Here is a 23,530-nt window from a genome sequence, read left to right on the forward strand (position 1 = left end):
TAATTGTAACCTAACAAAGGGACAGACTTGAATGATGTGTCTATAGATAAAAAGCGACAGCCAGGTTTATTTATTTGATTTGTACCCCACGAAGAAAATGGAACTCAAGCAGCTTACAATTATAAATAAAACTCGATTAAAACAATAATAAAACATACATTATAACACAATTAAAAGCACAACAGAATAATAAAAAAGCACCCCGCCCAACAGACCTGCTTATACATGCCCGGATAAGAATGTCTTTGCTTGCCGGTGGAAGGACAGCAAAGGAGCCAACCTAATCTTTCTTGGTAGGGAGTTTCACAACCTGGGAGTATCCACCGAGAAGGTCCTGCCTATTATGTTGCTACCAGACGTGTCTCTGAAGTCAGTGGCTCTAAAAGAAGGGTCACCCCCAAATACCTTAAGAGCTGGGCAGTCTCATGTGGGAGAAGGTGGCCTTTCAGAAAATTTCTTATTTTGTTTTTGTCCCATCCTTCCTCCAAGAACTCTAGGGTGGTATAGGTGGTTCTTTCCCCCTGCACCTTCTTTTGATTTTTATCTTCATAATAAATAACCCAGTGAGTTAGGTTAGATGGAAAGAGAGCAGCTTGCCCAAGCTCACCCAGGGAGCTTTAGGCTGAAATTGAATTTGACTGGAGGCTTCCCCGTTGTAGTCCAAAGCTCTAGCCACAGTTTGAACAGTCAAGGAAGTTTGATCTCAATAACAAGTTATTTATAGGTGGTGGAGAAAAAACACTCTTTCTGGCTAAATACACCATACTTGCTTTTGCGCACCTTGTAAAGCTCTCTCTCTCTGTGTCACATCCAGCCATGAATTTACTTGCCAGCTTGGATCAAACCTAGTATGTCTGTGCCTCATCCAAAGTCCAATGCAAATAAGTGGTTTTCACATATGAAGTCCCAGGTTCCATTCCTGACATTGTTACATTATTTCTAATAATAGTGCTTAAACTCTGTAGGCTGAGAGTTGCTGCCAGACAGAATGGAGAACATGAGGTTGTGATCAAGAACCTAATAGTCCAAGGCAGCTCCTCATATTTTGGCTGCCATCAAGACTAATTGTGTAAATCAGGGCTGGGCAATTTGTGGCCCTCCAGATGTTTTGTCTTACATCTCCAATGACCTCATTGGTTATGCTGGCTAAGGCTGATGGGCCCCCTCCAGATGTTTTGGCCTACAATTTGCCCAGTCCTCGTAAGAGAAATACATATGCAGAGAAGTGCCCAATTTGGGCTCCTCTGGACTTAATCTGGAGTTATGGCACTAAAGCATGGTTGTAGGAATCTGGAAAAGACACCTGTGTTTTGAAGATTTGCACCACATATTTGAATACTAAAATATCTGCTCCAGTTTTAAACACCTTTAGAATACCTGCTGTTCTGAGATGAGAGTCATTCTGTTGTAATATTGCCCAAGTGCTGCATTCTCACATAACATTGCCCAAATGCTGCACTTGTAACAGAGGAACTCTACTGAGTTTTTGACATGTCTTGCAAGAGTTTAACACTACCTGCAGGAAGAGCAACCTCCACAAACAATTCAGCTGTTTGCAGCCAGCCTTCTGCAGTGTAACAGGTTTTTCTAGAGCCGACAAAGGCTTTTGATATCTAATATGCTTTAATAAGTAGTTTTACCTTTCCCACAGCTTTGTTGTTGCCTTCACTATTATGTTTAAAAATAACTCAGCTACCCAAAGATACATATTTCAACAGAACCAGCAAAGAGTCTTGTGGCTCCTTAAAGACAAATTCACTTCCACCGAGTTCACCTGAATGTTAAGAGGCTTGCTCAACAGTACAAGTACACAATAAACTTGAAATAGACCGTGTGTTGGAAGGTGGAATGTTCTTCCAGTCTAGGGTTTTCAGGCTGCTTGACTTGGTCTAGTAGGCTTTTCCTTATGAAAGAGCTTCTCTTCAGCATCTGGTTGGCCACTGTGACAGATAAAATACTAGAGTTGTTTTATTATGGTTTTAATTTTTGTGAACCGCCCAGAGAGCTTCGGCAATTGGGCGGTATAAAAGTGTAATAAATAAATAAATAAAGTAAATTTACTGTTTCATTTTCTGCTATGTTACAGATGCATGTACATTAAAGAGAGAGCACAGAGTGCATTTACTGCGCTGTGAGCATTTTTGATGTCTGACTGACTTGGCCCTCATCAATCTGAAGATACTGTGGTGGGACGTAGAGAAAAAAGGTTGCCTCCAAAGTCGTTCAGTTTTATTTTAATAGCACAATCCTATACATGTTTATTCAGATGAAAGTCTGTTGTCTTTAACGCTGCAGCCTATTAGTATCTTTTATTCATAGGAGTGAATAAATTATAATGCATAGGGAGTAGATACCCAGACAGCAGCAGCTATTAAAAGGCATGTTTATCTGGTGTTTTAATTTCCCCAGTATAGGCAGGTCATCTCAATTATGTCTACATGGTTGTAAATCTTTTATATTTAGGATGGCCCAAGAAATGGATTTTTGCTCTCAAAAAATCCAATGATTTCCTAACAACTGCGTTTAAATAGATTGAACTTGAAAATGTAAAATAGCATTTTATAATAGGATAAGTTGACATTCATAACAACGTATAATGTCAATAAAAAAGTTAAGATGCCTGAAAGACAGCAATAACAAATCTGTTTCAGTTTAGTACAGAATAGAAAGCATAGAGAAGAAGTTTCCGAGTTTTATTATGACTAAAATAAGCTTAGTTACATGAATATATACAGTGAACCACTAACTATTATTAGGGTAGAAAATTATCATTTGATTATCAGAATCATATGGAAGAGTGATTAGGAAGCCTCAAGGAATGTCTGTCGGTATTTTCAGTAATTCTTCAACTTCTTCTTGTAAAGCCTCAGCCTTTTCCGCCAGGAGCATCTGCATGCAAACACAAATATCCAAAGTCAAATTACCAAGAAATTAGAAATGTTTCCATATGTATTAGTGGTGAAAAGAAAGCTGGCAGTTCCCAAGATGGTGTATATTTCATCCTGCTGCAGGAGAAACAGGGTCACAAATACAGGGACTAGTCTGACCCATGTAATACGTTAGCACACACACAAGTGCCAGTTTCCAACACTTTGACACATTCTAGTGAGATTAAGAAACAAAACCTAGGACAGCGCTATGCAGAACGGCAAGGTTTGATTTTCAGTGGCTGGGGTCATCAAGACTAGGGTCTAGATTCAGCCCCCACTCTTATGATACTTCCAACTATATCTTTTCACATTCTCCCATATTAGCCAACACTTGTCATTCAGTCCTTTGCAAAATGCGAAGTGCTGCACTTCAGGCCTGTGGTGAGAGCAAAATCTGCCGTCCGTTCCACTTGGCCCCTTCCTGCCAGGAAATCTGCAAAGAGGTACAATGTGTGTCCGTGTATTTGCTAGCAGGATAACATAGACATTATTACATCACATTTTCCCAAAAGAGGAAAGCATTTTTTCCTCCAGTGTGTCAATGCCTGCTTGGCAGCCAGGAAGAAGCTGTCTTGGCTCAAATGCAAGACTGCTTTGCTCAGGGTAGTTATGCAAAGTCTCTGGTAAATTTAGGCAACAACTTCAATATAGCATTCCGAAAGGGATGGGGAGTCTCTACTACTCCTGTCCACCCACCAGCATTCATGAAGACTGAGTCGTGCTGGGAAAGCATTTTCTTCAGGGCTTTTCACAGTCACTGTTCTCACCTTTGCAGATGAAACTATTTGTCTGGCCTGACGTCGAGACAAATGCTCAACAGCCTTTACCAGCACTTCTGCATCTGCGTTAGCCAAGTGTGCTAAAGTTTTGTATCCTGCATTGTAGAGTTGTTTGGCTCGAGCCTGTAAAACGGACAAAATCAAAGGAGAGAGAGAGCGGTAAACGTATGCATCAACACCATGCCTCTATGCCAGTGGTGCAGAAATGCGGCCCCACCAGGTTTCCCCAGATTGCCCTGTCACCTTCCTCTGGCCCTAAACCCTTCCCCCAACTATTTGATGATTTCTTGGACTTTGTGCAGTTTTTTCTTTAACATTCTTTTAAAAATGACATCAAAACTCTTTACTTGACTAGCTGCTCCCATTTTGTCCTCTACCATGGAGATCCAATAAATAAAAAATGTAAGTACCTCAAACAAAGTTCTAAATACCGCTGTAGATAATATATTTTTGGGTGACTGAATATGTGTTGTGCCTTTACTTGGCACTGGAATGCTAGATCACTGGAAAAGAATAATTTGCAACAGCTCTTAGGCAGAAATGGTCGCTTTGAAGAAATTTTAAAAGTTATCTTTAAATTCTAATTGGATTTAATTGCAGTTAATCTAGCATTGTTACCCAACTACTCATTTACCCAAGCATTTAAGTATTCAGAAACGGATTCTTGAAGAATTGGTTTACTAACCTCTAAAACACCTGCCACCTCCATAAGAGGAACAAGTTCGGCCTTAACACAATAGGTCAATCTCTTGATAAGTTCTGTCAAGAGAGCTTTATAAACCCAAAATTCATTCAGCTCCTGTAAAAATAAATTAAAAATGACTAAATAACATGTTAGCAAAACTCTTGTTTATTGATTTCATTTGGAAAACTACCTACCAAATCCTATATGTTTCTAGAAGTTGAAATGTTATGCATCCGTTACTGCAGTCCTTCATTTGCAGTTAATTTACTGTTTAACAGTGGAAATCACATGGTAATAAGTAAGAGATTGGAAGTAGATTATCTACTGGGTTAACAATAGGAGCAACCCACACATGTAAGCCATATTAATAAAGTATTTGCTGTTAGTTAATTGATGTCAAAGGGATTCGTTTAAAATAGGTTTTATACTGGGACATAATCAAACACTATCATAAAATTTCTATGAACCTGTTATTTATTCTGTTTAAGAATTTTCTATGACCCAATGTGCACATTGTAACAAACCACATGGTTTCAAACTCTGGATTGTTCACCCAACAATCCAGATTTCTGCATTCAGACATTAACTGTGGGTTGTTGTCTGAACCAGGCCAATATGTGAGCTAAGTAAAACAGAACATGTTAAAGCAACACTGCTTTGCTCAGTTCTCAAAATAGAAAGGGAAACAGCACGAGACAATTTGGAACATTTCAATGTAAAGGGAGGATGTTTTTGTGTTCCACCAATGAAACATTCAGCAAACATTACCTCACAGAAATGCAGAACTGAGGAAGAGAAAGAAGCAGCAGAATTAAGAAGGGTTTGAACAAATCCTCGCGATATGTTAAATTTTTCTGCCACATTCCATACATTGGTCTCTTTTAACAAGGCATGAAGAACAAAGGACAAGTAGAGTCTGCCAACTATGATACTCTCCACATCCTAAGGGGATATCAAATTTAATTAGAAACTAAAGACATAATCAAATGGAAAAAACTATGTGCCTTTCAATTTTTCTGAACTAATAGAAAAGTTAACAGCTCTAAGTGTATAAATTTTCACAGCTATCTAAGAGGATATACGGACAGGCAACATGCATATAAGAGGCATAATATACACATTTCCAGCAAAGACATCAGCCATTTTCCACCCCCACTTGCTGCTTTGATGAAGGCTTCTAGGGAACTTGAGCTTGCAGTCTATTTTGTGTCATCTTGGTTGGCCTAATAAAGGTATTGTCCTAATACGGACTTGGATTTCCCCCCCTTATTGCCAACACAACTACCTTTTGCTTTTTAGATGACTTGGTGAATACCCACTTTAATTGCTCAACAGTAGGATCTTCCACCGAAGGAAGAGGATTTTATATCACCTGAAGGGCCTCTTGTTCTCTGAAGGTACATTCCATTTAATTACCAGATAATGCTATCCAATTTTAACTCTCTTTTATCTTAGTACACCTAATATTATCTCCAACTTTGTTAATATAAAGACTTTTTCGTTACTCTCTACTTCTGTTTTCCACCTACCAAAGAACGTGCACGTTCTACCCAATAGTGGAGACAGAACTGGGTACAGCTGAGTTCTATGTTTTCAAAATTGGGGAATCAACTGTTGTATGTTTCTTCATCCCCGAACTCCTAGGTGCAATCTGAAACCTGCAAACTACCTGGTAGAGCAGGGGTACACAATCTTTTTGGCCCCTGAAGGTGACTTGTGGAATATACTGGAAGGGTGCACACACACATGCATGCACATACACATACACAAATGCCGTTATTAGTGATTTGAATATTTTCCAAACAAGCATTCAAGGCATAGCTAAACTCTATGCAAGTCTACTCAAAAGTAGACATTGAACAGGGTTTAGCTCAAAAGAAGACATTGGGATGAAATTAGTAGGAGAGTTCTTCAGTGCTAAGCTGAATCTACCATCTGGAGGGATATCTCAGTAATCCTTACAATATTTTTAAAGCCCTCTAATTACTAAGTGATATTACTACTGCAAGAAGAAAACAAAAGAATGATACTTCAACAGCAGGAGAAAAAGAGGGAAAGAATGAAGGGATGAATTTTTAACAACTACTGCTGCTTTAAAAATCTAATCCTGTAATCATAAAAGTAAATGGAGAATCTCAAATGTATATTTTCCAATGTTGTTTTTAAGCACCACATATACTAAATATAGTTTCTCTTACCTTTTTGATGACTTGTCCAGAAGCCTTTTTGGTAATAAAACTCTCTGGCACTCCAACAATGTTAGCTATCTGTTGTTCTACTGGACTTAGCTGACTGTACTAAAAAAACCAAAAACAGAATTAACTGAGATCTATAGTTAAACTACATATGTAAAAAAACAGAAAACACAGGACACAACCCATCTCTGTATAAACGTGAGAAGGGATTGGCAGTGGATCCTACGGTGCTCTGCTTAGCCTCTCCCCCAACTACTCCGAGGGAATTACTCAGAGCAGGAGGCCCCTACATAACACACTACCACACGATGTAGTGATAGGCACCAATTTGGATGGTTTAAGATGGGGTTAGGCAAATTCATGGAGAAGACTAACAATGGCTACTAGTCCTGATGGTTATGTGCTACCTCCAGGATCTGAGGCAATATGCCTATGGACACCAGTTACTGGGGAACATGGGTGGTATGGCGCTGTTGCACTCATGTCCTGCTTGGGGGTTTCCTGTGGTTGGCACTGTGTGAACACAATGCTGGATTAGATGGACCCTTGGTCTGATTCATGACTCTTATGTTCTTATGGAGGGTGCATTCCACAATTTGGGATCAACACAAGAGAAAGCTGACAAACTACATTAGGCTTATTTTTAGAATTTTATTTTTAAGTGTAGAGGACAAAAACACTACAGTATGCAATTATCCAGTCAAAAAGAAGTTACCATGAAGTTCCTTCTACTTAGAGGGTTGAAAACATGCAATGGTACTATTGGAACTTAGCAGGGGGAAGTATGATCTATTATTTGTCTGCCCAGTGGAATAGCTGAAGTTGTTTCTTGCACCAAGCTACTTGAAGTCTCAGTGGCCATTTTGAAAGCCCAGGTAAAAAGGAATCCATCTGTCCTCCTTTTCCCGCAACTGGATTCCTTTTTGCCTGGGTTTTCCAATATGACTGCTGCACAAGAAACAACTTCAGCTGTTACATTGGGCCAGACAAGTAAGCTTCTTGCTATTCAACTCAGCAAGAGGGTGGAGGACATCAAAATATGCTAAATAAGGATATAAATTAGGTTTCTTGGGGAGTGGGGTGGGGAATTACCTGTTTAAAATAGATCATCCAATTTGGACTACACTGAGAAATCATATCATATGGTGTTGTCAGGTAGAGTAAGTGAAGGCAGCTTTCAAGGATTAGCCCCTCAAGTCCTTTCTTCAAGTCTGCATAGAGTGCATCACAATATGCCAAATCAATAGAACCTGAGATGCATTTAAAGGTAAACGTCACAAGTGCCCAAAATTATGTAGATTTATATTTTCTTCTAATGTTGAGAGGTTATTAACTAAAGTTACATTTCAGTTTGCCACTGTATTGGAAGATACCTGAGTCTTCATTACCCAAAGGTGTTTTTCCAGATGATAAAAATGGTTTGTCTTAGCAGGACACAGTGACTGGGTTTGGACAACACAATAAACAATGGTTAGTTAAATAACCAATGGTGGGTTAAATAGTCAACAGCGGGTTATTGTGTCGTCTGTCAGGACCTTTTCACATCACAGTTGGTTATTCGGCCGAAATAACAAACGCAAATAACTAATGTTGTGCAGAGCTGATTATCTGAACAACCATTGATTATCATGTTGTGTGTCGGGCACCGTTGACTATTTTGTCGCACATTGTTGGTTATTTTTGGTGACTAGATTCCCCTGACAAGAATGACCAAAGCGGCAGCTGCCACTCTAATCCGGCCAGCAGAACTCGCAATGGCTGATGGGATACCAGCGGGAGGACTGGGAGAGAGAGAGGGAGGTTGTGTCAATCAAACACACCACTGACTAATAGCCAACTCGACACTGGCCTTAATCCACTCCATGGTTGGTTATAATTATGTTGTGTGGAGAGTACCCCCTTGATAATCAACCGTGGAGTTGACCACTGTTCTTATGCTCAAAGCTAAATGTAGAGTTTCTCATGACTGTCCACTTCAGAAGATCTAGCACTTTTGTGGATGTGTGCCACTCACTATCTTCCATCTATTACTGAGTGGGCAGTGACGTTCCCTTTCCCAACCTCTCATGATTACCACACCCTGCATTTTCCAATCAACATTTTAAAGTTGGTGCTTCTTAACACCATTTTAATTACTTTTTTGTGCATTTTTTTCTTAAAAGAGTGCCTGTAGCCAGAGTAAGCCTTATTTTCAAATAAACATTGTTATGAGAGGGTTGTAAATCCTACTTTTTCTACTCATTTCCCCAACCTAGCTAGGAAACTCAATTGCTTTTGCTAGTCAATTTCAAACTTAGTCCTTGATTTTTCTGGTCACTTTCATGACCAGGCTAGAAAACTGCAAAATTTATTACATCATAAATTACATTATAAATGCACCCCCACCCCCACAGCACAATTGCTGAGACACCTTTGATTAATTGCTTCTCAACTTTGCTTCCTCAGAGACAGGAAAGCAGCAGCTAAAATTGATAAGACGCCAGTTTCAGACTGCCTCTATTCCAGTACAGTGACATTTCAAAATTGTTGTTGTTGATGATGATATTTTTAAAATAAATTAAACACTAGTAAGAAGATTGCAGCCTTACACCCAGATCCTACACAAATACTCAGAAATGCTACTAGGCTTTGTAAGCTTGGAGAAGACCCGGGAGAAGGGACTTACTTTACAGGACATGAAAGGGCTCTGCAACTGGGAATGCACAACAGGTGATTGAGAAAGGAGGGGCATCCCCAGTGACAACTCCCCCACTTTGCCACAATTGCACCCAAATGTATTTTTAGCAGATAACCTAGAGAGACCTTTTACCTTTGTAAGTTGCTTGACCCAATGGAGTGATCTCTAGGGTGCACTGAAAATTTTGTCCACTGTCACAGCTTGCTCTTTCCTTTAGGAGGCCATTTTGTTTCAACCATTGCAACACTTCCATAGTTACATCCCGCAGACTCTTTTCTTTAGGCAGAAGTTGTGGCTGGATGCTAAACAAGGTTGCACACATGAACTGGTAAACCTCTTCAGGACTGGTTGCTATCTGGGCAGAATACAATAGGACAATACTATACTAAAAGACCAGTTTGAAAATCAATCTAGTGTCATGAAACAACAATAGAGGTTGGCCATCTGAGCTTCTATCTGAAACTTTCCCTCCCCCAATCAGTCTCTTTCATGTGTACTAAAAGCAGCTGACTTTTAAAAAATTTCAGAATTACCTTTAATCCAACCAATGATAAGAGTAAGCTTCGGATTCCCTTGTTCAGCTCAAGCAGGAGATTGCTGTAACAGCTTTCTAGGGGGCTGTATACCAAGTTTCGAACCTTAAAAAATATTTACATCATGAATCCATGAAATACTACAACTAAGTGAAAGAAAATGTTATGCAAATGATATTTGTACCTAACACTCCTAAAAGAAGCTGCCTTCTCTGTTACCTCCTATCAAGTTCTCCCTAAGTGGACTCTCTTAATCATGCCATCAATGCATCAATTACCTTGTCTTACTAATGCAGTCAGCTGCAGCTAGGAGCAGGACTTCTCAGAGGAGACCCCAGGTTTACGGAATGACCTCCCTCCAGAGGTATGATTGCATACCTCCCTCCTGGCTTCAGGTGGCAGAACCAGTAGCACATTAGAAATATTTTAATTTTTTACGCTATGTGATAGATTGGCCTTTTTTTTTTGCTGTTCAATTTGTATATGCAGAGTTGTGGGTTTTGCACTGTTTCTAGTTTTAAATGCTGGTTGTAAGCTGTCTTGAGCTCTTTTAGAAAAGTAGGGAAAAAAAGTTTTAAATAAAACAAGCAGCAAAACAAACAAAAGAGCTCTTCTCAGAGGATGCTTCTGAGCTCTGGAGATCCATTCCTCTCTAAGTATATTAAAGCCACAGACTTTTTTAATGGTGACCTAAGACATTTTTATTTTGGCAAACATTTAGTAGAGGGGAAGAAGGGATTATTTTAGTAGTATATACCTTTTAAAAATAAATGCATAACAATGTTTATCTTTTAAATATGAGAATGTATAAGCAGTATTTCAATTTTTCATATATCACTTTAGCTTTAAAGGATGCTACCCCACCCTAAGCTCATGTTAAAGAGAGGGGCTGGTTTTCAAAGAAAAGGGGTCTTAAATATACTTACTAAAAGGAGTAGCAAAATATTTCAGAGCAAGCTTGTGTTTTAAAATTTTGAGCTCCTCCCTATACTACACAATCGACTTATCCTGATGACTCAGAAGTCTCAAAATCACCATTCTTTTCGCTTAAGTTACCAGTTGTCTGTCTTTCTCTTGCACTATAAGAATGCTTTCACCAGCTTTGTCAATACCAGCACGACCAGCTCTGCCAATCATCTGCTTATACTGGTTCTTCTTCAAGAATTCTGTAGCAACATACGGAGCTCTTAAAATAACCCTAAGGAAACAATGAAAATGTATTTTAATTAAATTGTAGCGCTAACACTTCTTAGATATTTGAAAATGACTTTTTCTTCTCAAGAGAAAAGATTTGAAGATACTATTACGCATATTAAAGGTATGCAATCTAAAAAGAGCATTTAATGTGCAATGTACAAAGCATATGTTTTTTGAAATCATTAATTTCTGAAATGAATAAAGCAAAATGCCTCAGTTAGAATCTCAATATTCTTCGGAATAAATATTTTCCTGATGTGAACTGTGCCTTTAAATTTTGAACAGCATTTCTGTGTATAATGCCATATTTACTTCCTGATTTACAACTGCTGCAGTGGTGTTTATCTTTTGTTTGGTGACTGGCTTCCGGAGTACTCACACATTTTGGGAAGAGTGAACTGGAAAAAACAGGTAAAAATTAACTGCAATTTATGGTAAGTTTGTTCTAGTTAAACTTCGGGAAATATTAAATAAAGTTAATACATTTACTTTTCTCTTTCAGAATTTCTACTTTCATTATAGTAATGGAGTATCTCACTCTCTTCCTAAAAACACAATTGGCTGTTTTGCCTTATTGACCAGTACAGCATTGAAAAATTGATCCATTCAGGAAGTGAAACAATCTTTCAACAATATCAGTGTTTATTATTAGAGTGTGCTATGTACCTTAGGAATTGTCTGTAAGAGTTCCTAATGAAAACTGTATATAGTTGAAATGGAAATATAGCAGGGTTCCATAGACCAGTATTACTGATAGAGTTCTTATGACATTGGTATGTCTGTTGTTTACCATCAGGCGTTTATTTATAAGCATTGTATAACATTAACTGATATGATCATTTGTGTTCCACCAGGTGCTTTATTTATAAACACTGTATAACATTATCTAATTGGTCTAGTGCAGTTCTGTTAGGTGTCTTGCACCTTTTGTTTTTTCACCTGTTGTCTTTTCATACCAACATCCTTAAAACCAATTCTCTTCTTCTTCACGGCTGCCAAACATAGTGCGAGGAAGAATCACTTGCTATCTTTAATAGACCCTGTTCAGAAGACACTTTAAACCATGGCTTTAATCACGGTGAATAAGGCTTTTTGCCTTGGTCCCCATGGTTAAAGCCATGGTTTAAGGTGTCTTCTGAACACACCCTGGCTTTCTGGTTTAACCACTATGGTTAAAACCTTGGTTTAAGGTGTCTTCTGAACAGGGCCATATTCTCCATATTTAAGCCCAAGAAAAAGAGCATCAGTCCAGAAGCAAGACAGGCTGAACTCAGGAGCAGGAGCCAGTACTCACCGATCAGGTGGTAAACCTGTTTCTCGGCCTTACCACTTCAGACTCCTGGTGGGGGGTCATGTGACTGAATACTCCACTATGCAAAAATAATTCCCTGCAGATAGAAAACTAACTTGTCAGGGAAAAGTCTGCTGCCCAATCTCTAGTTTTGTATGTTTAGCAAATGTTTGTCTCAAGATGGAGGAGCATTCAATCATATGAGCCCCCAATTGCACTCTGAAGTGTTGTTTGTGAGCTAAGCCTGGTCAGCCTCTGGTGTTTCAGGAACCTAACCCAGCCTACTGCTAGCTCCTGGACCCCTTGCTCTGGATTCATATAACTGAGTGAAGGAAATGTTAGAATTCTTATGTATTTTTTATTTATTTTATTTTTATTTATTATTGCATTTATATCCCACCTTTTTCCTCTAAGAAACCCAAGGCAGCATACATAGTCCTCCTCTCCATTTTATCCTCACAGCAACAACCCTATAAGGTAGGTTGGGCTGAGAGTCTGTGACTGGCCCAAAGTCACCCAGTGGGTTTCCATGGCCAGGTGGGGACTAGAACCCGGATCTCCCGACTCCCAGTCCAATACTTTAGCCACTACACCACACTGGCTCTTCTTATACACTGAGGGGAGGGCAATGGAGGCTTTAACAATACCCAATACATGTTCTTTGAAGATTAACCTTCGTGCTGGCAAGTTAACTCCAGCAGCAAGTGTAGATGTGCAGGTAAGGAGACAGAGGGTGCCTGCAGAATAAGCTTCTTCTATTTGTTTTCTTTCATCACTGGTAAGGCCACTGTGGTGATAGGCAATTCCAAACGGAATGGTTCGCTTCAGTACTGGACAAAGTCTTCCATTACAGATGTTCGTTAAATCTTTAATAAGATCCTGTTTTTCTTTCTCCTTGAGCTTTCTATAGTCCCTAAGAAAGAAAAGTACTATTAGGTAATGCTTGTATACCAACAAGCTTGGGACCTGTGTACATAAGAGATTTTTGCTTTACACTTTCCCCACCACCAAGTGGTCTAAGATAAACAAGGAATGGTCAATTACACAATCGATACACAAAACCCATGCAAAAGCCAGTGCAGGTATAATGCCCCTCAACCCTTAGATATGGTTAAGGGATTGGGAGTGGACTACAAGACTATGCACTCTCCCACAACAAACTATTTCCCTCTCAGCCACAAATTCCCCACTTATGGCTCAGTGGTATGTTTGTTATGCAATGGCTACTGCTAACTAGGTATGTTCCTAATCTAGGATTTGAAACCAGCTTCAAATTATGGCTGCCTGAGTTAAGCACAAATCCTGGTTAGTGTTAATTTTTATTTATTTATTCATTCATTACATTTCTATACTACCCAATAGCTAAAGTTTTCTGAGTGATTTACGAAAGATAAAAACCTTAAAAATACAACATTATATACAAACAATTCACATACAAAAACAATGTAAAACAAACAACGACAAAATCGTAGGATGGGTTGAAACGTTATGCTGTCAAAGGCCTGGGAGTAGAGGAAGAAGTCCAGGAAAGCTTTAACCTGGGCCTAAAAGGATGGCAAGGGAAGGGTCATCACTGAAACAGCCTTTCTCCATTCCTTGAAAAAGCTCTTTTTATCTGGCCCAGAAAGAGAAAACGAGGAACATAGGGCACTGAGTCTGACCACTGGTCCTCTTTAGCTCAGTATTGTCTACACCAACTGGCAGAGGCTCTCCAGTGTTTCATTTCCCAGCCCTAGTGGGAGATGCTGGAGTCCTGGAACCTTCTGAATGCAAAGCATGTGCTCTGACACTGAGTTATGGTCCTTCCTTAACTAAAACAAGCATAGTAAGATAGAATCACAATAAAAATGATAAAACTTAAAAAGACCTGAAAGGGCACTACTCATCCCAGGTAAGCAGGAAATAAATAAATAAATAAATAACCCTATTTAAGGGCAATCCATCATCTGAGGTGGTCAAAGGAAAACAGCACTCCACTGTTTTCCTTTTGTTTAAGCTTACGCTTAGAAGCAAAAAACCTAGCCTGACCCCTTGAGGTTAAAACGATGAACTAGGGAAAAGAGGTGGAAAAACTGCTAATCAGTCCACTATCAATAGTCATGTAAATGTAAGTGGAATACTTAAGATGTCTTTAATATACTATGTAACAAAAGTGTATAGCATATTAAAGACATCTTAAATATTCCACTCACATTTACATGACTATCGATAGTGGAACGATTAGCAGTTTTTCCACCTCTTTTCCCTAGTTCATAAGCTTACGCTTAAACATTAACCATTCTAAAGAAGTTTTCAAAAAAAACCTACAGTAATTGACTGAGTGACTTTTGCCTTACAGCCAAGAATAGAAAATACAACCTACACACTGTATAAAGCAGCTAATAGTCTAGTTAAGACAGACAGATATTAATCTGCAGACTTAACTCTGCTTTGACAAATATAGTTTCAAGTTGTGTAATCATGACCAATCTCTCTCTCTCTCCATCAGTATCTCTGTCACATCACAGCTTTGCGTAGTACTACAAACGTTGCTATTTTGGATGCATTAGTGCCATTGTGTCATGCAGTACCCTGGGTCTGGTCAAGATACAGATACAATATTACTTTGTTTGCAAAGCAACTCTTAGGATCAGACCACTGCATCAAGAGTAGTCAACTCCAAAGGCTAACAATAAAAATGTTGCTTTGGCTACTGAACTGCATCCAGGAAACATACCTGTTCAAATACTTGCATATCATTTCTGCTACATTTTCACAGTTCTTTTTAGTAGGACAGAAAACAAGGCAGGAATACTTTGGAATAACTTCTGTTACCAATGCAATAAGGTGGTCTGGGTCTGTCTTCTGCAGACTGCTAGAATACTAAAAGATAATACAGCTTTGTTTCTAAACAGAATTAAGTTTTGTGCCTCAGTTTGTCAAAATATTCATGCAAAGCTTCAATACATTTAACAAGTTATAATGAAGGCAAGTTATAAACCTGTTCATGATTGAAGCTTCAGTTTTAAATACTAGCTCAAGGTATTTAAGTCCCTTAAAGAACATTCCTATGGTCTCTGGGCAAGCCTCCCAGGGATAAAAGAATGGCTTGGAAAACCTCAGAGACAGCACTCCGACCTTGGAAGAATTGGAGATCCGCCCCGTCCCCTCACAGAACCATGCTGGCTGCCCCTTCAAAGCTGGAAAAATCGACTTCAGAGAGGTTGGGAAACAGGCATTCTGGTGTGTGGAGATGGAAGGAGACCAGAGAGGACAGTATATAATTTATCCTGAGCCTCCTTCAGCCTCCCCCTCCAAAGAACCCTTGCTAGATGGGCTAAAAAGCTGAAAAAGTCAATCTAGCAAAAATATAGGAGGTTGGAGGACATGGAGGCAAATATCGCCTCCACTGTTCCTTCCATCCTGCTGGCTTCAGCAAAGCAGGGCATAGGAATTTCTGGATTTTGGGGGCTTCCATGCAGTCCTATGGACTGTGCCTTTAAATAGTAATAAAAAAGGAATACAAAACCAACACTTTATTTATTATTTAAAACATTTATATCCCGCCCTATATCAATAAGATCTCAGGGTGACGTACATATTAGCATTCTCCACCTGAGGTTACTATAATCAGTGCTATATAGCCTCTTCTGGTAAAATATACACTTAGAGCAAAGCAGTTCTACTAAAATAAACCAATTAAAAAAACACCCAACATTTTAAAGCTAAAATATGGTGTTTTAGAGCCTATGTTTTGTGCCAGATGCAGGGAAGAATATACTGTAGGAAAATAATGCTGTAAAGGGTATTATAATGTGAAAGTATGCACAGCATAAAAAAATATCTTTGCAGAGTTATCTGCCTTACCTTGAAATCAAGGAGACGTGAAAATGTAAATCCATTTTCTGCTTTGTTATCAACCTCATAGATGCTGTCTCGTATTTTAACATATTCTTTCAATTCAACCTAGGTTTTAAAAAGTAACATACAATAATCACTTATGACTTGTATGGATTCAGAGTTTAAATTATTGATATAATGGGGAAGGGTATATTGAAAAGGGAAGAAAAATGTCCTAATGATAAAATCAGCCACATGTTAAGTGCAGTTGTTCTGCTAATTATGTGCCTAGTTCTTGTTTCCTTCATTAAAAATGGCAGATAGATTGAGATGCTTCCTAGAATTACAGCACTAACTGCTTTACTGTTTTTATGCCATTTCCCCTATACCTTGTTTTATTTTTTAAATAAACACTTCTTTCTTTGCCTCACTGGTGAGTAGAAGGTACTACCATTTTTGAAACTTTGGCTAGGTAACGCTAAACATCTGAAAGATTAATAATGGATGCTATCTTCATTTTAAAATTATAAATATCTTCCATTTTTTGCAAGAAAAGTTAACACTGTAATGCACCAAATTGCCCCAAAAGCTCAGAAAGAAAAATACAACTTGAATCCCCATGAGATCAACTACTTCAATATGCAACATTTACTTCTAAGACAGTTCAATTCATTGTTTCTATTCAAATACGTACTGGTCTGAAATTGCTTGTGTAGTATTCTGCTTTCAGGAACTGCTGCAGGTCTTCAACATTGCTTAAAGTCGCACTCATTCCAATGACCTGAGTGGTTTCTAAATAACACATAACATAATTTGACATGTTAAATATTTATAATGAAGAATTTGACAGAGTATCAAATATCAAACAAGAACTGCAAAGGAAAGTCACGGTACCTCAACCTGCTAATAAAACAAGAGAAGTACTTTCTTCAGCAGTTTAATACCAAGAGCAACATCCATCTCAGCATCAGTCTTATACAGTGTTTTACCAATTGTAGTGAACACTGTTTAGATTGAAGCAGCACAAAATACAGTCCTGAAAGACTCTAAACTGAGATGGAAAGAGTCCCTAAGAGGGATTCCTGACAGACAGCTCCTAGCACTACTAATCAAAAGGCATTGTATAGCTATTCTACCTTTTCCTTAATGGTTTTTTTCTGGAAAGAAAAAGAAGCTGTGGGAAAACAAGGAAGAATTACTGAAGATGACTTATGGAATCCAAGTAATATTCTGTGAATGAGGCACGGCAAATGCACAATGAAAGCCTTATCTGGAAGCCCCCACTGACCAAAAAAACAAGATAAAAATATTTTTATGTCTGAAGCTGCAACCTTATGCATACTTATTAGGTATTAAGTTCTATTGAAATCAATAGAACTTACTTCCAAGTAAAATGGCACAAGATTGAACAGTGAGAGCCCTAAAATGCACTCACCATTTCTCCTTCTCCTTCCTCATATTGCCACCCCAGAATTATATAATTTTTCTTTGCCCTCTTGAAATTACTCTTTTCCTCCTCCACGACTTACAGTAGAGCTCCTTCCCATTTTTAGAAATAATTCTAAAGCTACATAAAATTCTAACATTTTACATAATAGGTTATACTATTACAGCCACATTCTTTAAGATTTTAGGATTGCTGAAGTTGTTAACATTTACTATTTTGCTCATGACTTCTAGACATTATGCAGAAATTACTTACTGCTTGCATAAAGAATCTTTGCAAGTGTCATTTCTAGAATAGCTCCACGGCTTCCTTCTCCAAGCATATGCAACTTTGAATTAGAGAAAGGTGTAAAGAAATTAGGAGACTGGGAAAGCGTTGGAATGGATCCTCAGGAACTTCCAAATATTAACATGGAGAACAGTTAGATTCCTTTGATACATTCCTTTGACTCATCTCCCCCTTTAAGTTGAAAGCAAAGAACTTCTCTGGTGTAAAGAAAAGGACGGGGGGGGGCATACATTTATCACAAGGGACATACATTTAAAGTATTTTAAATTAAACAATGTAGTTAATGTTTTACACATATTGTTACATTTAGTGTTGGCCACTACTGTAAACTGAATGCAGGTAAAACAACTGGTGTTGGATAAAGGTAAAGCTTGGACTCATGACGACTAGCAAACCCAATGAAGCCCTTGAAAGGAGTGGGGACAGGTATGAATGTATCTGGCCACTCAAGATCACTAAGTTGTACAGATTTGAAATTCTAGTAGAAAGACAGGATGAAAATCTTCTTATAAATAAGTAGTTATTTACGGTATTATGGATTTTTGTGTTGATATTTGGACTTGTAAATTATTGCTATTTTAATTTGACTATCGTTTGTTACTGTTAGCTACCTTGAAAATCTTATTAAAAGGCAAGATTTATTTATTTATTACATTAGATCCTTAAAATAAATACATCTTGCCTTCCCAAGGAGGTTAGGCTGGACTGCTGGCAGCAGTAGGTATGCGTACTAAGGGTACAGAAAGTAGCACTCTCAGCAGCTTCTCCAATTAAGTGTTTTCTTTTGGAGTCTCTTCAAAACCTGAGCTGCTTGTACAAGAGATATAACAGAGCAATCCAAAATGGAGTGGAAGGTGAGCTAGAGCACCCACTTCAGACTCCTAAAGTGCAACATGGAACCCACTTTCACAATTGCCCAACATGGACTGATCTCGGGAGCACTTTTGGGGCATGGCCCACCTGTTGACAGCCACTGAGCTAGAGTATTTCAGCATAAAAGCAGCTAGGCTGGGGAGTGTGTGAGGAGGCAATTTATTGCTGGTTTTTCCATACAGTTCTCCTTTAAAATATTTCCCTTCCTGTTGAAATCAAGGGGGGGGGGGATACCTATGCCAGCCTGAAGCTGGTGTAAGTAAGAGCCCCCATGTAGAAAATGAAGCACTTTTGATCCAGTGGATCCAAAGCCACCCCTGCCCTAAACATCACACTTCAGGACCTACCACCAACAGGATCAGGAATGCCACTAGATTTACACCCGCAGAGCATTAAGAGGGTGTTGGGATTGCCTTGCCTGACCTTTATGTTTGAACTGACATTTTGTGTATAGAGTCAAGGAAATAAAAAGCACTTAACTCAATGAATTATTAACATGAATACATTTTTCATAAGGCTATTGCACTAAATAATACTAACATTAATTAGCTCCTAATAAGAATCTTGAATAATTTCAACTTGTTAAGAAGAGATTGTTAAACAGTGAAGCGCCCATTCATGTAATCCACAGCACAGTGCAACTTTTGAAAACAAGCTTGAATTAGCAAATTTAAAATATTTTGGAAAGGCTTTAAGAATTTTAAAACAAACCTCATCAACTACAACTAGACCCAAGTTGCTGATTTGTCCTGTTTCTATCAAGGAATTGATCAAGCTGTGTCCTTTCTCAATAGTAGCAATGTACAGGGATTTCTTTAGCCTTCTTTTGATTGGAGGAATTCTGCCTTTACTTCCTGCATATTCTTCCACGAGAAATCCTAGTTGCATTCCAAAATCTGACAAACCTCCAACCTATAATAATATGAGATTTTTTTATAACAAATATTAGAAACCAAATCCTAAACTTAACTGGTAAGAACATATTAATGAACAGTTTATAATAAAAGCCACATCCTGTGTACTAGATTGATTTGAGCACTAAGGCCACAGAAAATTATATACAAATGTTCACAATTTCAAAATAGCAGCTTTCCTTGGCAGCCTCATATTATGCTTTTTTACAAAGTCATAAGCCCCACAGAGTTCAATGGGATTTACTTTCTATATTGCCTGCACAGGACTTGTAGCCTGTCACCTTGGCAAACCACAGGGAAAAGGGTTCCAGTAAATACAGGGATACCTATGCATATAAAACCGTACTCTTTTCATACCTTCTCTTGGACTATAGCCACGTAAGGAAGGATCATTAAAACATCCATTTGCTTGCAGAGTAATTCTTGAAGAATTAAAATTTCAGCAACAAGTGTTTTCCCACCACTTGTTGGCAAGGAGTATATTAAATTCTTCTTCAGTTGAAGTGATTCTAGTGTTAAGCAAGCATGCTGCCAGTCTGTCAAATTAAAAGAAAATCATGACTTACAGAATGACAGCCTGTATGATCTGTGCCTGACATACCAGAGACCGTCTTAATAAAATTTTACATCATGCAACTTTTCCCCATATGTTCTCCATTTTACAAGAGGAATAATAATTTCATCCTCTGTTTAACATGCACAAATGTAATTCTACTTCAACAGTAGGTACAAAAGCACAAACAGTATGTACAAAAGCAAAACAATTCAGTTTCACAAACATATAAAATGCAAAGGCTGTGTTGAAGGTTAACTTCAGGACAAAATCTAACACTACAACAAAAGGCATGGTTATATTACCATAAAGTCTCTCAATTCCTCTGAACTGTAGTAGTAGTGCCTTGACTTTGGTGGGTAAGCCATAAAAAGGACCAATATCAACAAAGGAAGGATTGCTGTTTTTCTCAGCAACACCTAGCTCTTCAGATACAACAGCTTCTTTGAGCTGTTTACTTTTTGACACCAGAGAATTTGAAGCTCTGGCATTCTCAGCCATCGCACTTTTGAGATGATCTTTGAGACTCTTTCTTCTACTTGGTTCAGACAACGCACTTGTAGATTGTTCGCTATGTTTATTATTATTCTCTGTATCATGGCAGTACGGTAGATCTGAGTTCTTGTCAATACTGACATTCATATTATAGGCTCTTTCTTCTACATTATCTGCTTTATTAAGGCCAACTAAGCAGTCTACTGATTTTTTAAGAAATAGAAGCTGTGATGATGGCAGGCTTTCTAGACTATCATCTTGAGGTTTTAGATGGTTGTCTTGTCGTTCTTTCATAGCACTTGAGGAATTACATTCTCTTCTGTTTGAAAATGTCTGTGCCATATTCTTGGCATTCTGTAGCTGAACATCTCCCCGTATAGGCTTCACAGCGGTACTCCGATCTTCATTTTTATAATCCGGATCCTTATCACTAGACTGCATGCACCATTGCTCTACATCATTTATCTCGGCTAGCAAAGAACTGTTGCCCGAAATGCTGTCATAATCCCCAAACATGTCATCTTCACTGCAAATGTACTGCAAGAAAAAGGAATCTATATGATCTTCTTTAATAGTTAGCATTTATACACATAACTTTAGAGGGTTTAAAGCACTTTACCTTACAACAACCCATTAGGATAGAAAAATAACTACCTCATAGCATAGATGGGAAACTGACTTTTATGCTTCTATGAGCTCACGTTTGTAAGCTTGTAGAAGCAGCCGGTGCGAGTCACTCCACGCCAACTGCGAGGGGACAGGGAGCTCAGTTCCTGGCTCCAAAGTCTTTCCGGTCTTGAATCCAGGAATCCAAAATCTCCTATGTCCCTCAGATGCTGTTTAGGGGTCACAGGATTGCTCTCTAATATATATTATCTTCATTATCTAGATTGATTTTACCAGTAAAACCAACAAAACCTTTAAACCGTGCAAAAGCTATTTAGATCTGAAAATCAGCTACAATTCATTTATAAAAGTGATTTATGGAGTCTAGTTCAATGAAACAAAATCCCAAGGTAAACATGTATAGGACTGCAACCTCAGTTGTTATTCTGAAAAGCTATTTTTAAAAAGTTTACATGCTTTTATAAGTGCTATTTTAGGTACTTGTAATTGAACTTAAATGTATCTATAGTTTTATGATATTGTTTTGACCACAGGGATATAGAAGGAGCAGGTTTGTAGTTTGGGGATTTTCTTGAAGCCATCTCTGTCATTAGAGGCTCAGGTGGCCTTAGTGCCACCAAGTGCTTTCTAGCAGTTTGACTGGTAGCCCAGCTGTCTGGACAGATAACCTGGCTTCAGTAGTCTATGTTCTGGTAACTTCCAAGTTAGATTACTACAATGCCCTCTATGTGGGGCTGCCCTTGAAGACTTCAGAAGTTACAGCTTGTACAAAATACAGCAGCAGCCAGATTAATAACAGGACCAGAAGGTGCAAACATATAACACAATTCTAGCCTGCTTGCATCAGCTACCTGTATGTTTCTGAGCCTGATTCAAGGTACTGGCTTTAACCTATAAAGCCTTACATGGCTTGGGACCACAATACCTGACGCAGCGCCTCTTCCAATCTAAATCTACCCAGACACTGCAATCAACATCAGAGGCCTTCCTCTGAGTGGCTCTTTGGAGGGTGGCTCAGAATATGGCAACAAAGGAGAGGGTCTTCTCAGTGGTGGCCTCATGATTTTTTTTGAGGGGGGGGCATAGTCTCTCCCCTCTGAAGTCCGCCTGGTGTCAACGTTGTCAACTTTTTTGGCACCAGGGTAAGACTGTCCTCTACTCCCAGGCTTTTGCTGGTATATAACAGGGCACTTACATCAGTTGCTTCTGTCAGCTCCACTCATTGTAAATGTTTTAGCTATGTAAATTGCTTTTAAATTTTGCTTGTTAAGAGATGTTATGTTTTAATTATCTTGTGATGTGCATCTTTTGTGAACGGGCTTAAGAGCTTGGACTATTGGGCGGTATAAAAATGAAATAAATAAATAAATAAATGTAATAACAGCTCCCAGCCTCAAATAGGAGCTCCGAGGCTGTGCGGGAATGTCCCCGAAGGCTCTGATGCTCAGCCAAAGAAAGGAGACCCACCCAGGGAGGGTCAGCCGGTCGAACACAGGTAAAGGGACGGGACGGGAGTCGGGGCTCCGTGTCGAGGTACCTCAGGCTCCAGTTCCTCCTGAACGTCCCCGTCTCCCCCGGAGCTCAGTTTCTTACGGGCGGGCGGAGAGCGGGAGCAAGTCCGGTCCCGGCTCCTTTTGCCAGACGAAACGGCTCGTCTTGCCGGCCGCCGCTCCCGCGTCCTCCTCCTCACAGCGACCCCGCCGCCTTCCATGAGGCAGCGGCATAATCTACGCCTGGCTCCCCGTCAGGGTCGGTCAGATTTGCACCAGGCGGAAAAGTGACGGAGAAGAGGGCCGGTGCTCATGAGGAGAACCAGAGGATCCATTATCCTCTCTTCTCCTTTCCCCCACCCCCGCTCCCAATAAAAGGAACCGTCCAGTTCTCCTCAGAGCAGCGTTCTAGCCCGCGCGAGGACTATACCAAGTACTAGAAAGGAGGGTGAGAAAGAAAAGGAATTGACGTTAACTGTCAATTTCCCTTAACAGTCGTTTTTTTAGGGCGGGTATTAATGATACGACGTCACTTCCTGTTCTTGGTCCCGAAGGGGCAAGGTGAAAAGCAGAGAAACAGGCAAGGGTGTCTTTGAAGTGAAAGAGAATAAAGTACGTGCCCCAATGGTTATTGACAGACGGAAGGGTGGGGTGATGGAGAGAACTGCGTGCGGTGATTGGGTATCGGAGTGCGTTGACTACTCGAGCGGAACGTCTGTGCCTTCCCGCTTTGTTTT

The 23,530-nt window shown here is 39.2% G+C and overlaps 1 protein-coding gene across 3 annotated transcripts; it reads right to left on the minus strand.

Moving 5' to 3' along the window:
* Window positions 1–2,672: 2,672 nt before the first annotated feature.
* On the minus strand, window positions 2,673–23,260 carry HELQ (helicase, POLQ like). Of its 3 annotated transcripts, none has more exons than XM_063136334.1 (18): window positions 22,841–23,260; window positions 20,487–21,213; window positions 19,986–20,164; window positions 19,426–19,626; window positions 17,809–17,881; window positions 16,801–16,898; window positions 16,134–16,232; window positions 15,004–15,149; window positions 12,961–13,200; window positions 10,856–10,997; window positions 9,800–9,904; window positions 9,399–9,621; window positions 7,682–7,839; window positions 6,593–6,691; window positions 5,163–5,336; window positions 4,395–4,508; window positions 3,698–3,832; window positions 2,673–2,889 (listed from the first exon to the last, which is right to left on the minus strand). In XM_063136334.1, the coding sequence occupies exons 1-18, from the start codon at window positions 23,012–23,014 to the stop codon at window positions 2,812–2,814; spliced, it is 3,165 nt and encodes a 1,054-aa protein (XP_062992404.1). In that variant the 5' UTR covers window positions 23,015–23,260; the 3' UTR covers window positions 2,673–2,811. The 3 variants fall into 3 exon arrangements, with proteins under 3 accessions (XP_062992404.1, XP_062992405.1, XP_062992406.1); XM_063136335.1 differs by lacking the exon at window positions 22,841–23,260 and adding an exon at window positions 22,261–22,280; XM_063136336.1 differs by lacking the exons at window positions 19,986–20,164; window positions 22,841–23,260 and having other exon boundaries at window positions 20,487–20,652.
* Between the last annotated feature and the right edge of the window lie 270 nt (window positions 23,261–23,530).

The sequence above is a fragment of the Elgaria multicarinata genome, chromosome 10 (genome assembly GCF_023053635.1).
Source record: "Elgaria multicarinata webbii isolate HBS135686 ecotype San Diego chromosome 10, rElgMul1.1.pri, whole genome shotgun sequence".
Lineage (NCBI taxonomy): Eukaryota > Metazoa > Chordata > Lepidosauria > Squamata > Anguidae > Elgaria > Elgaria multicarinata.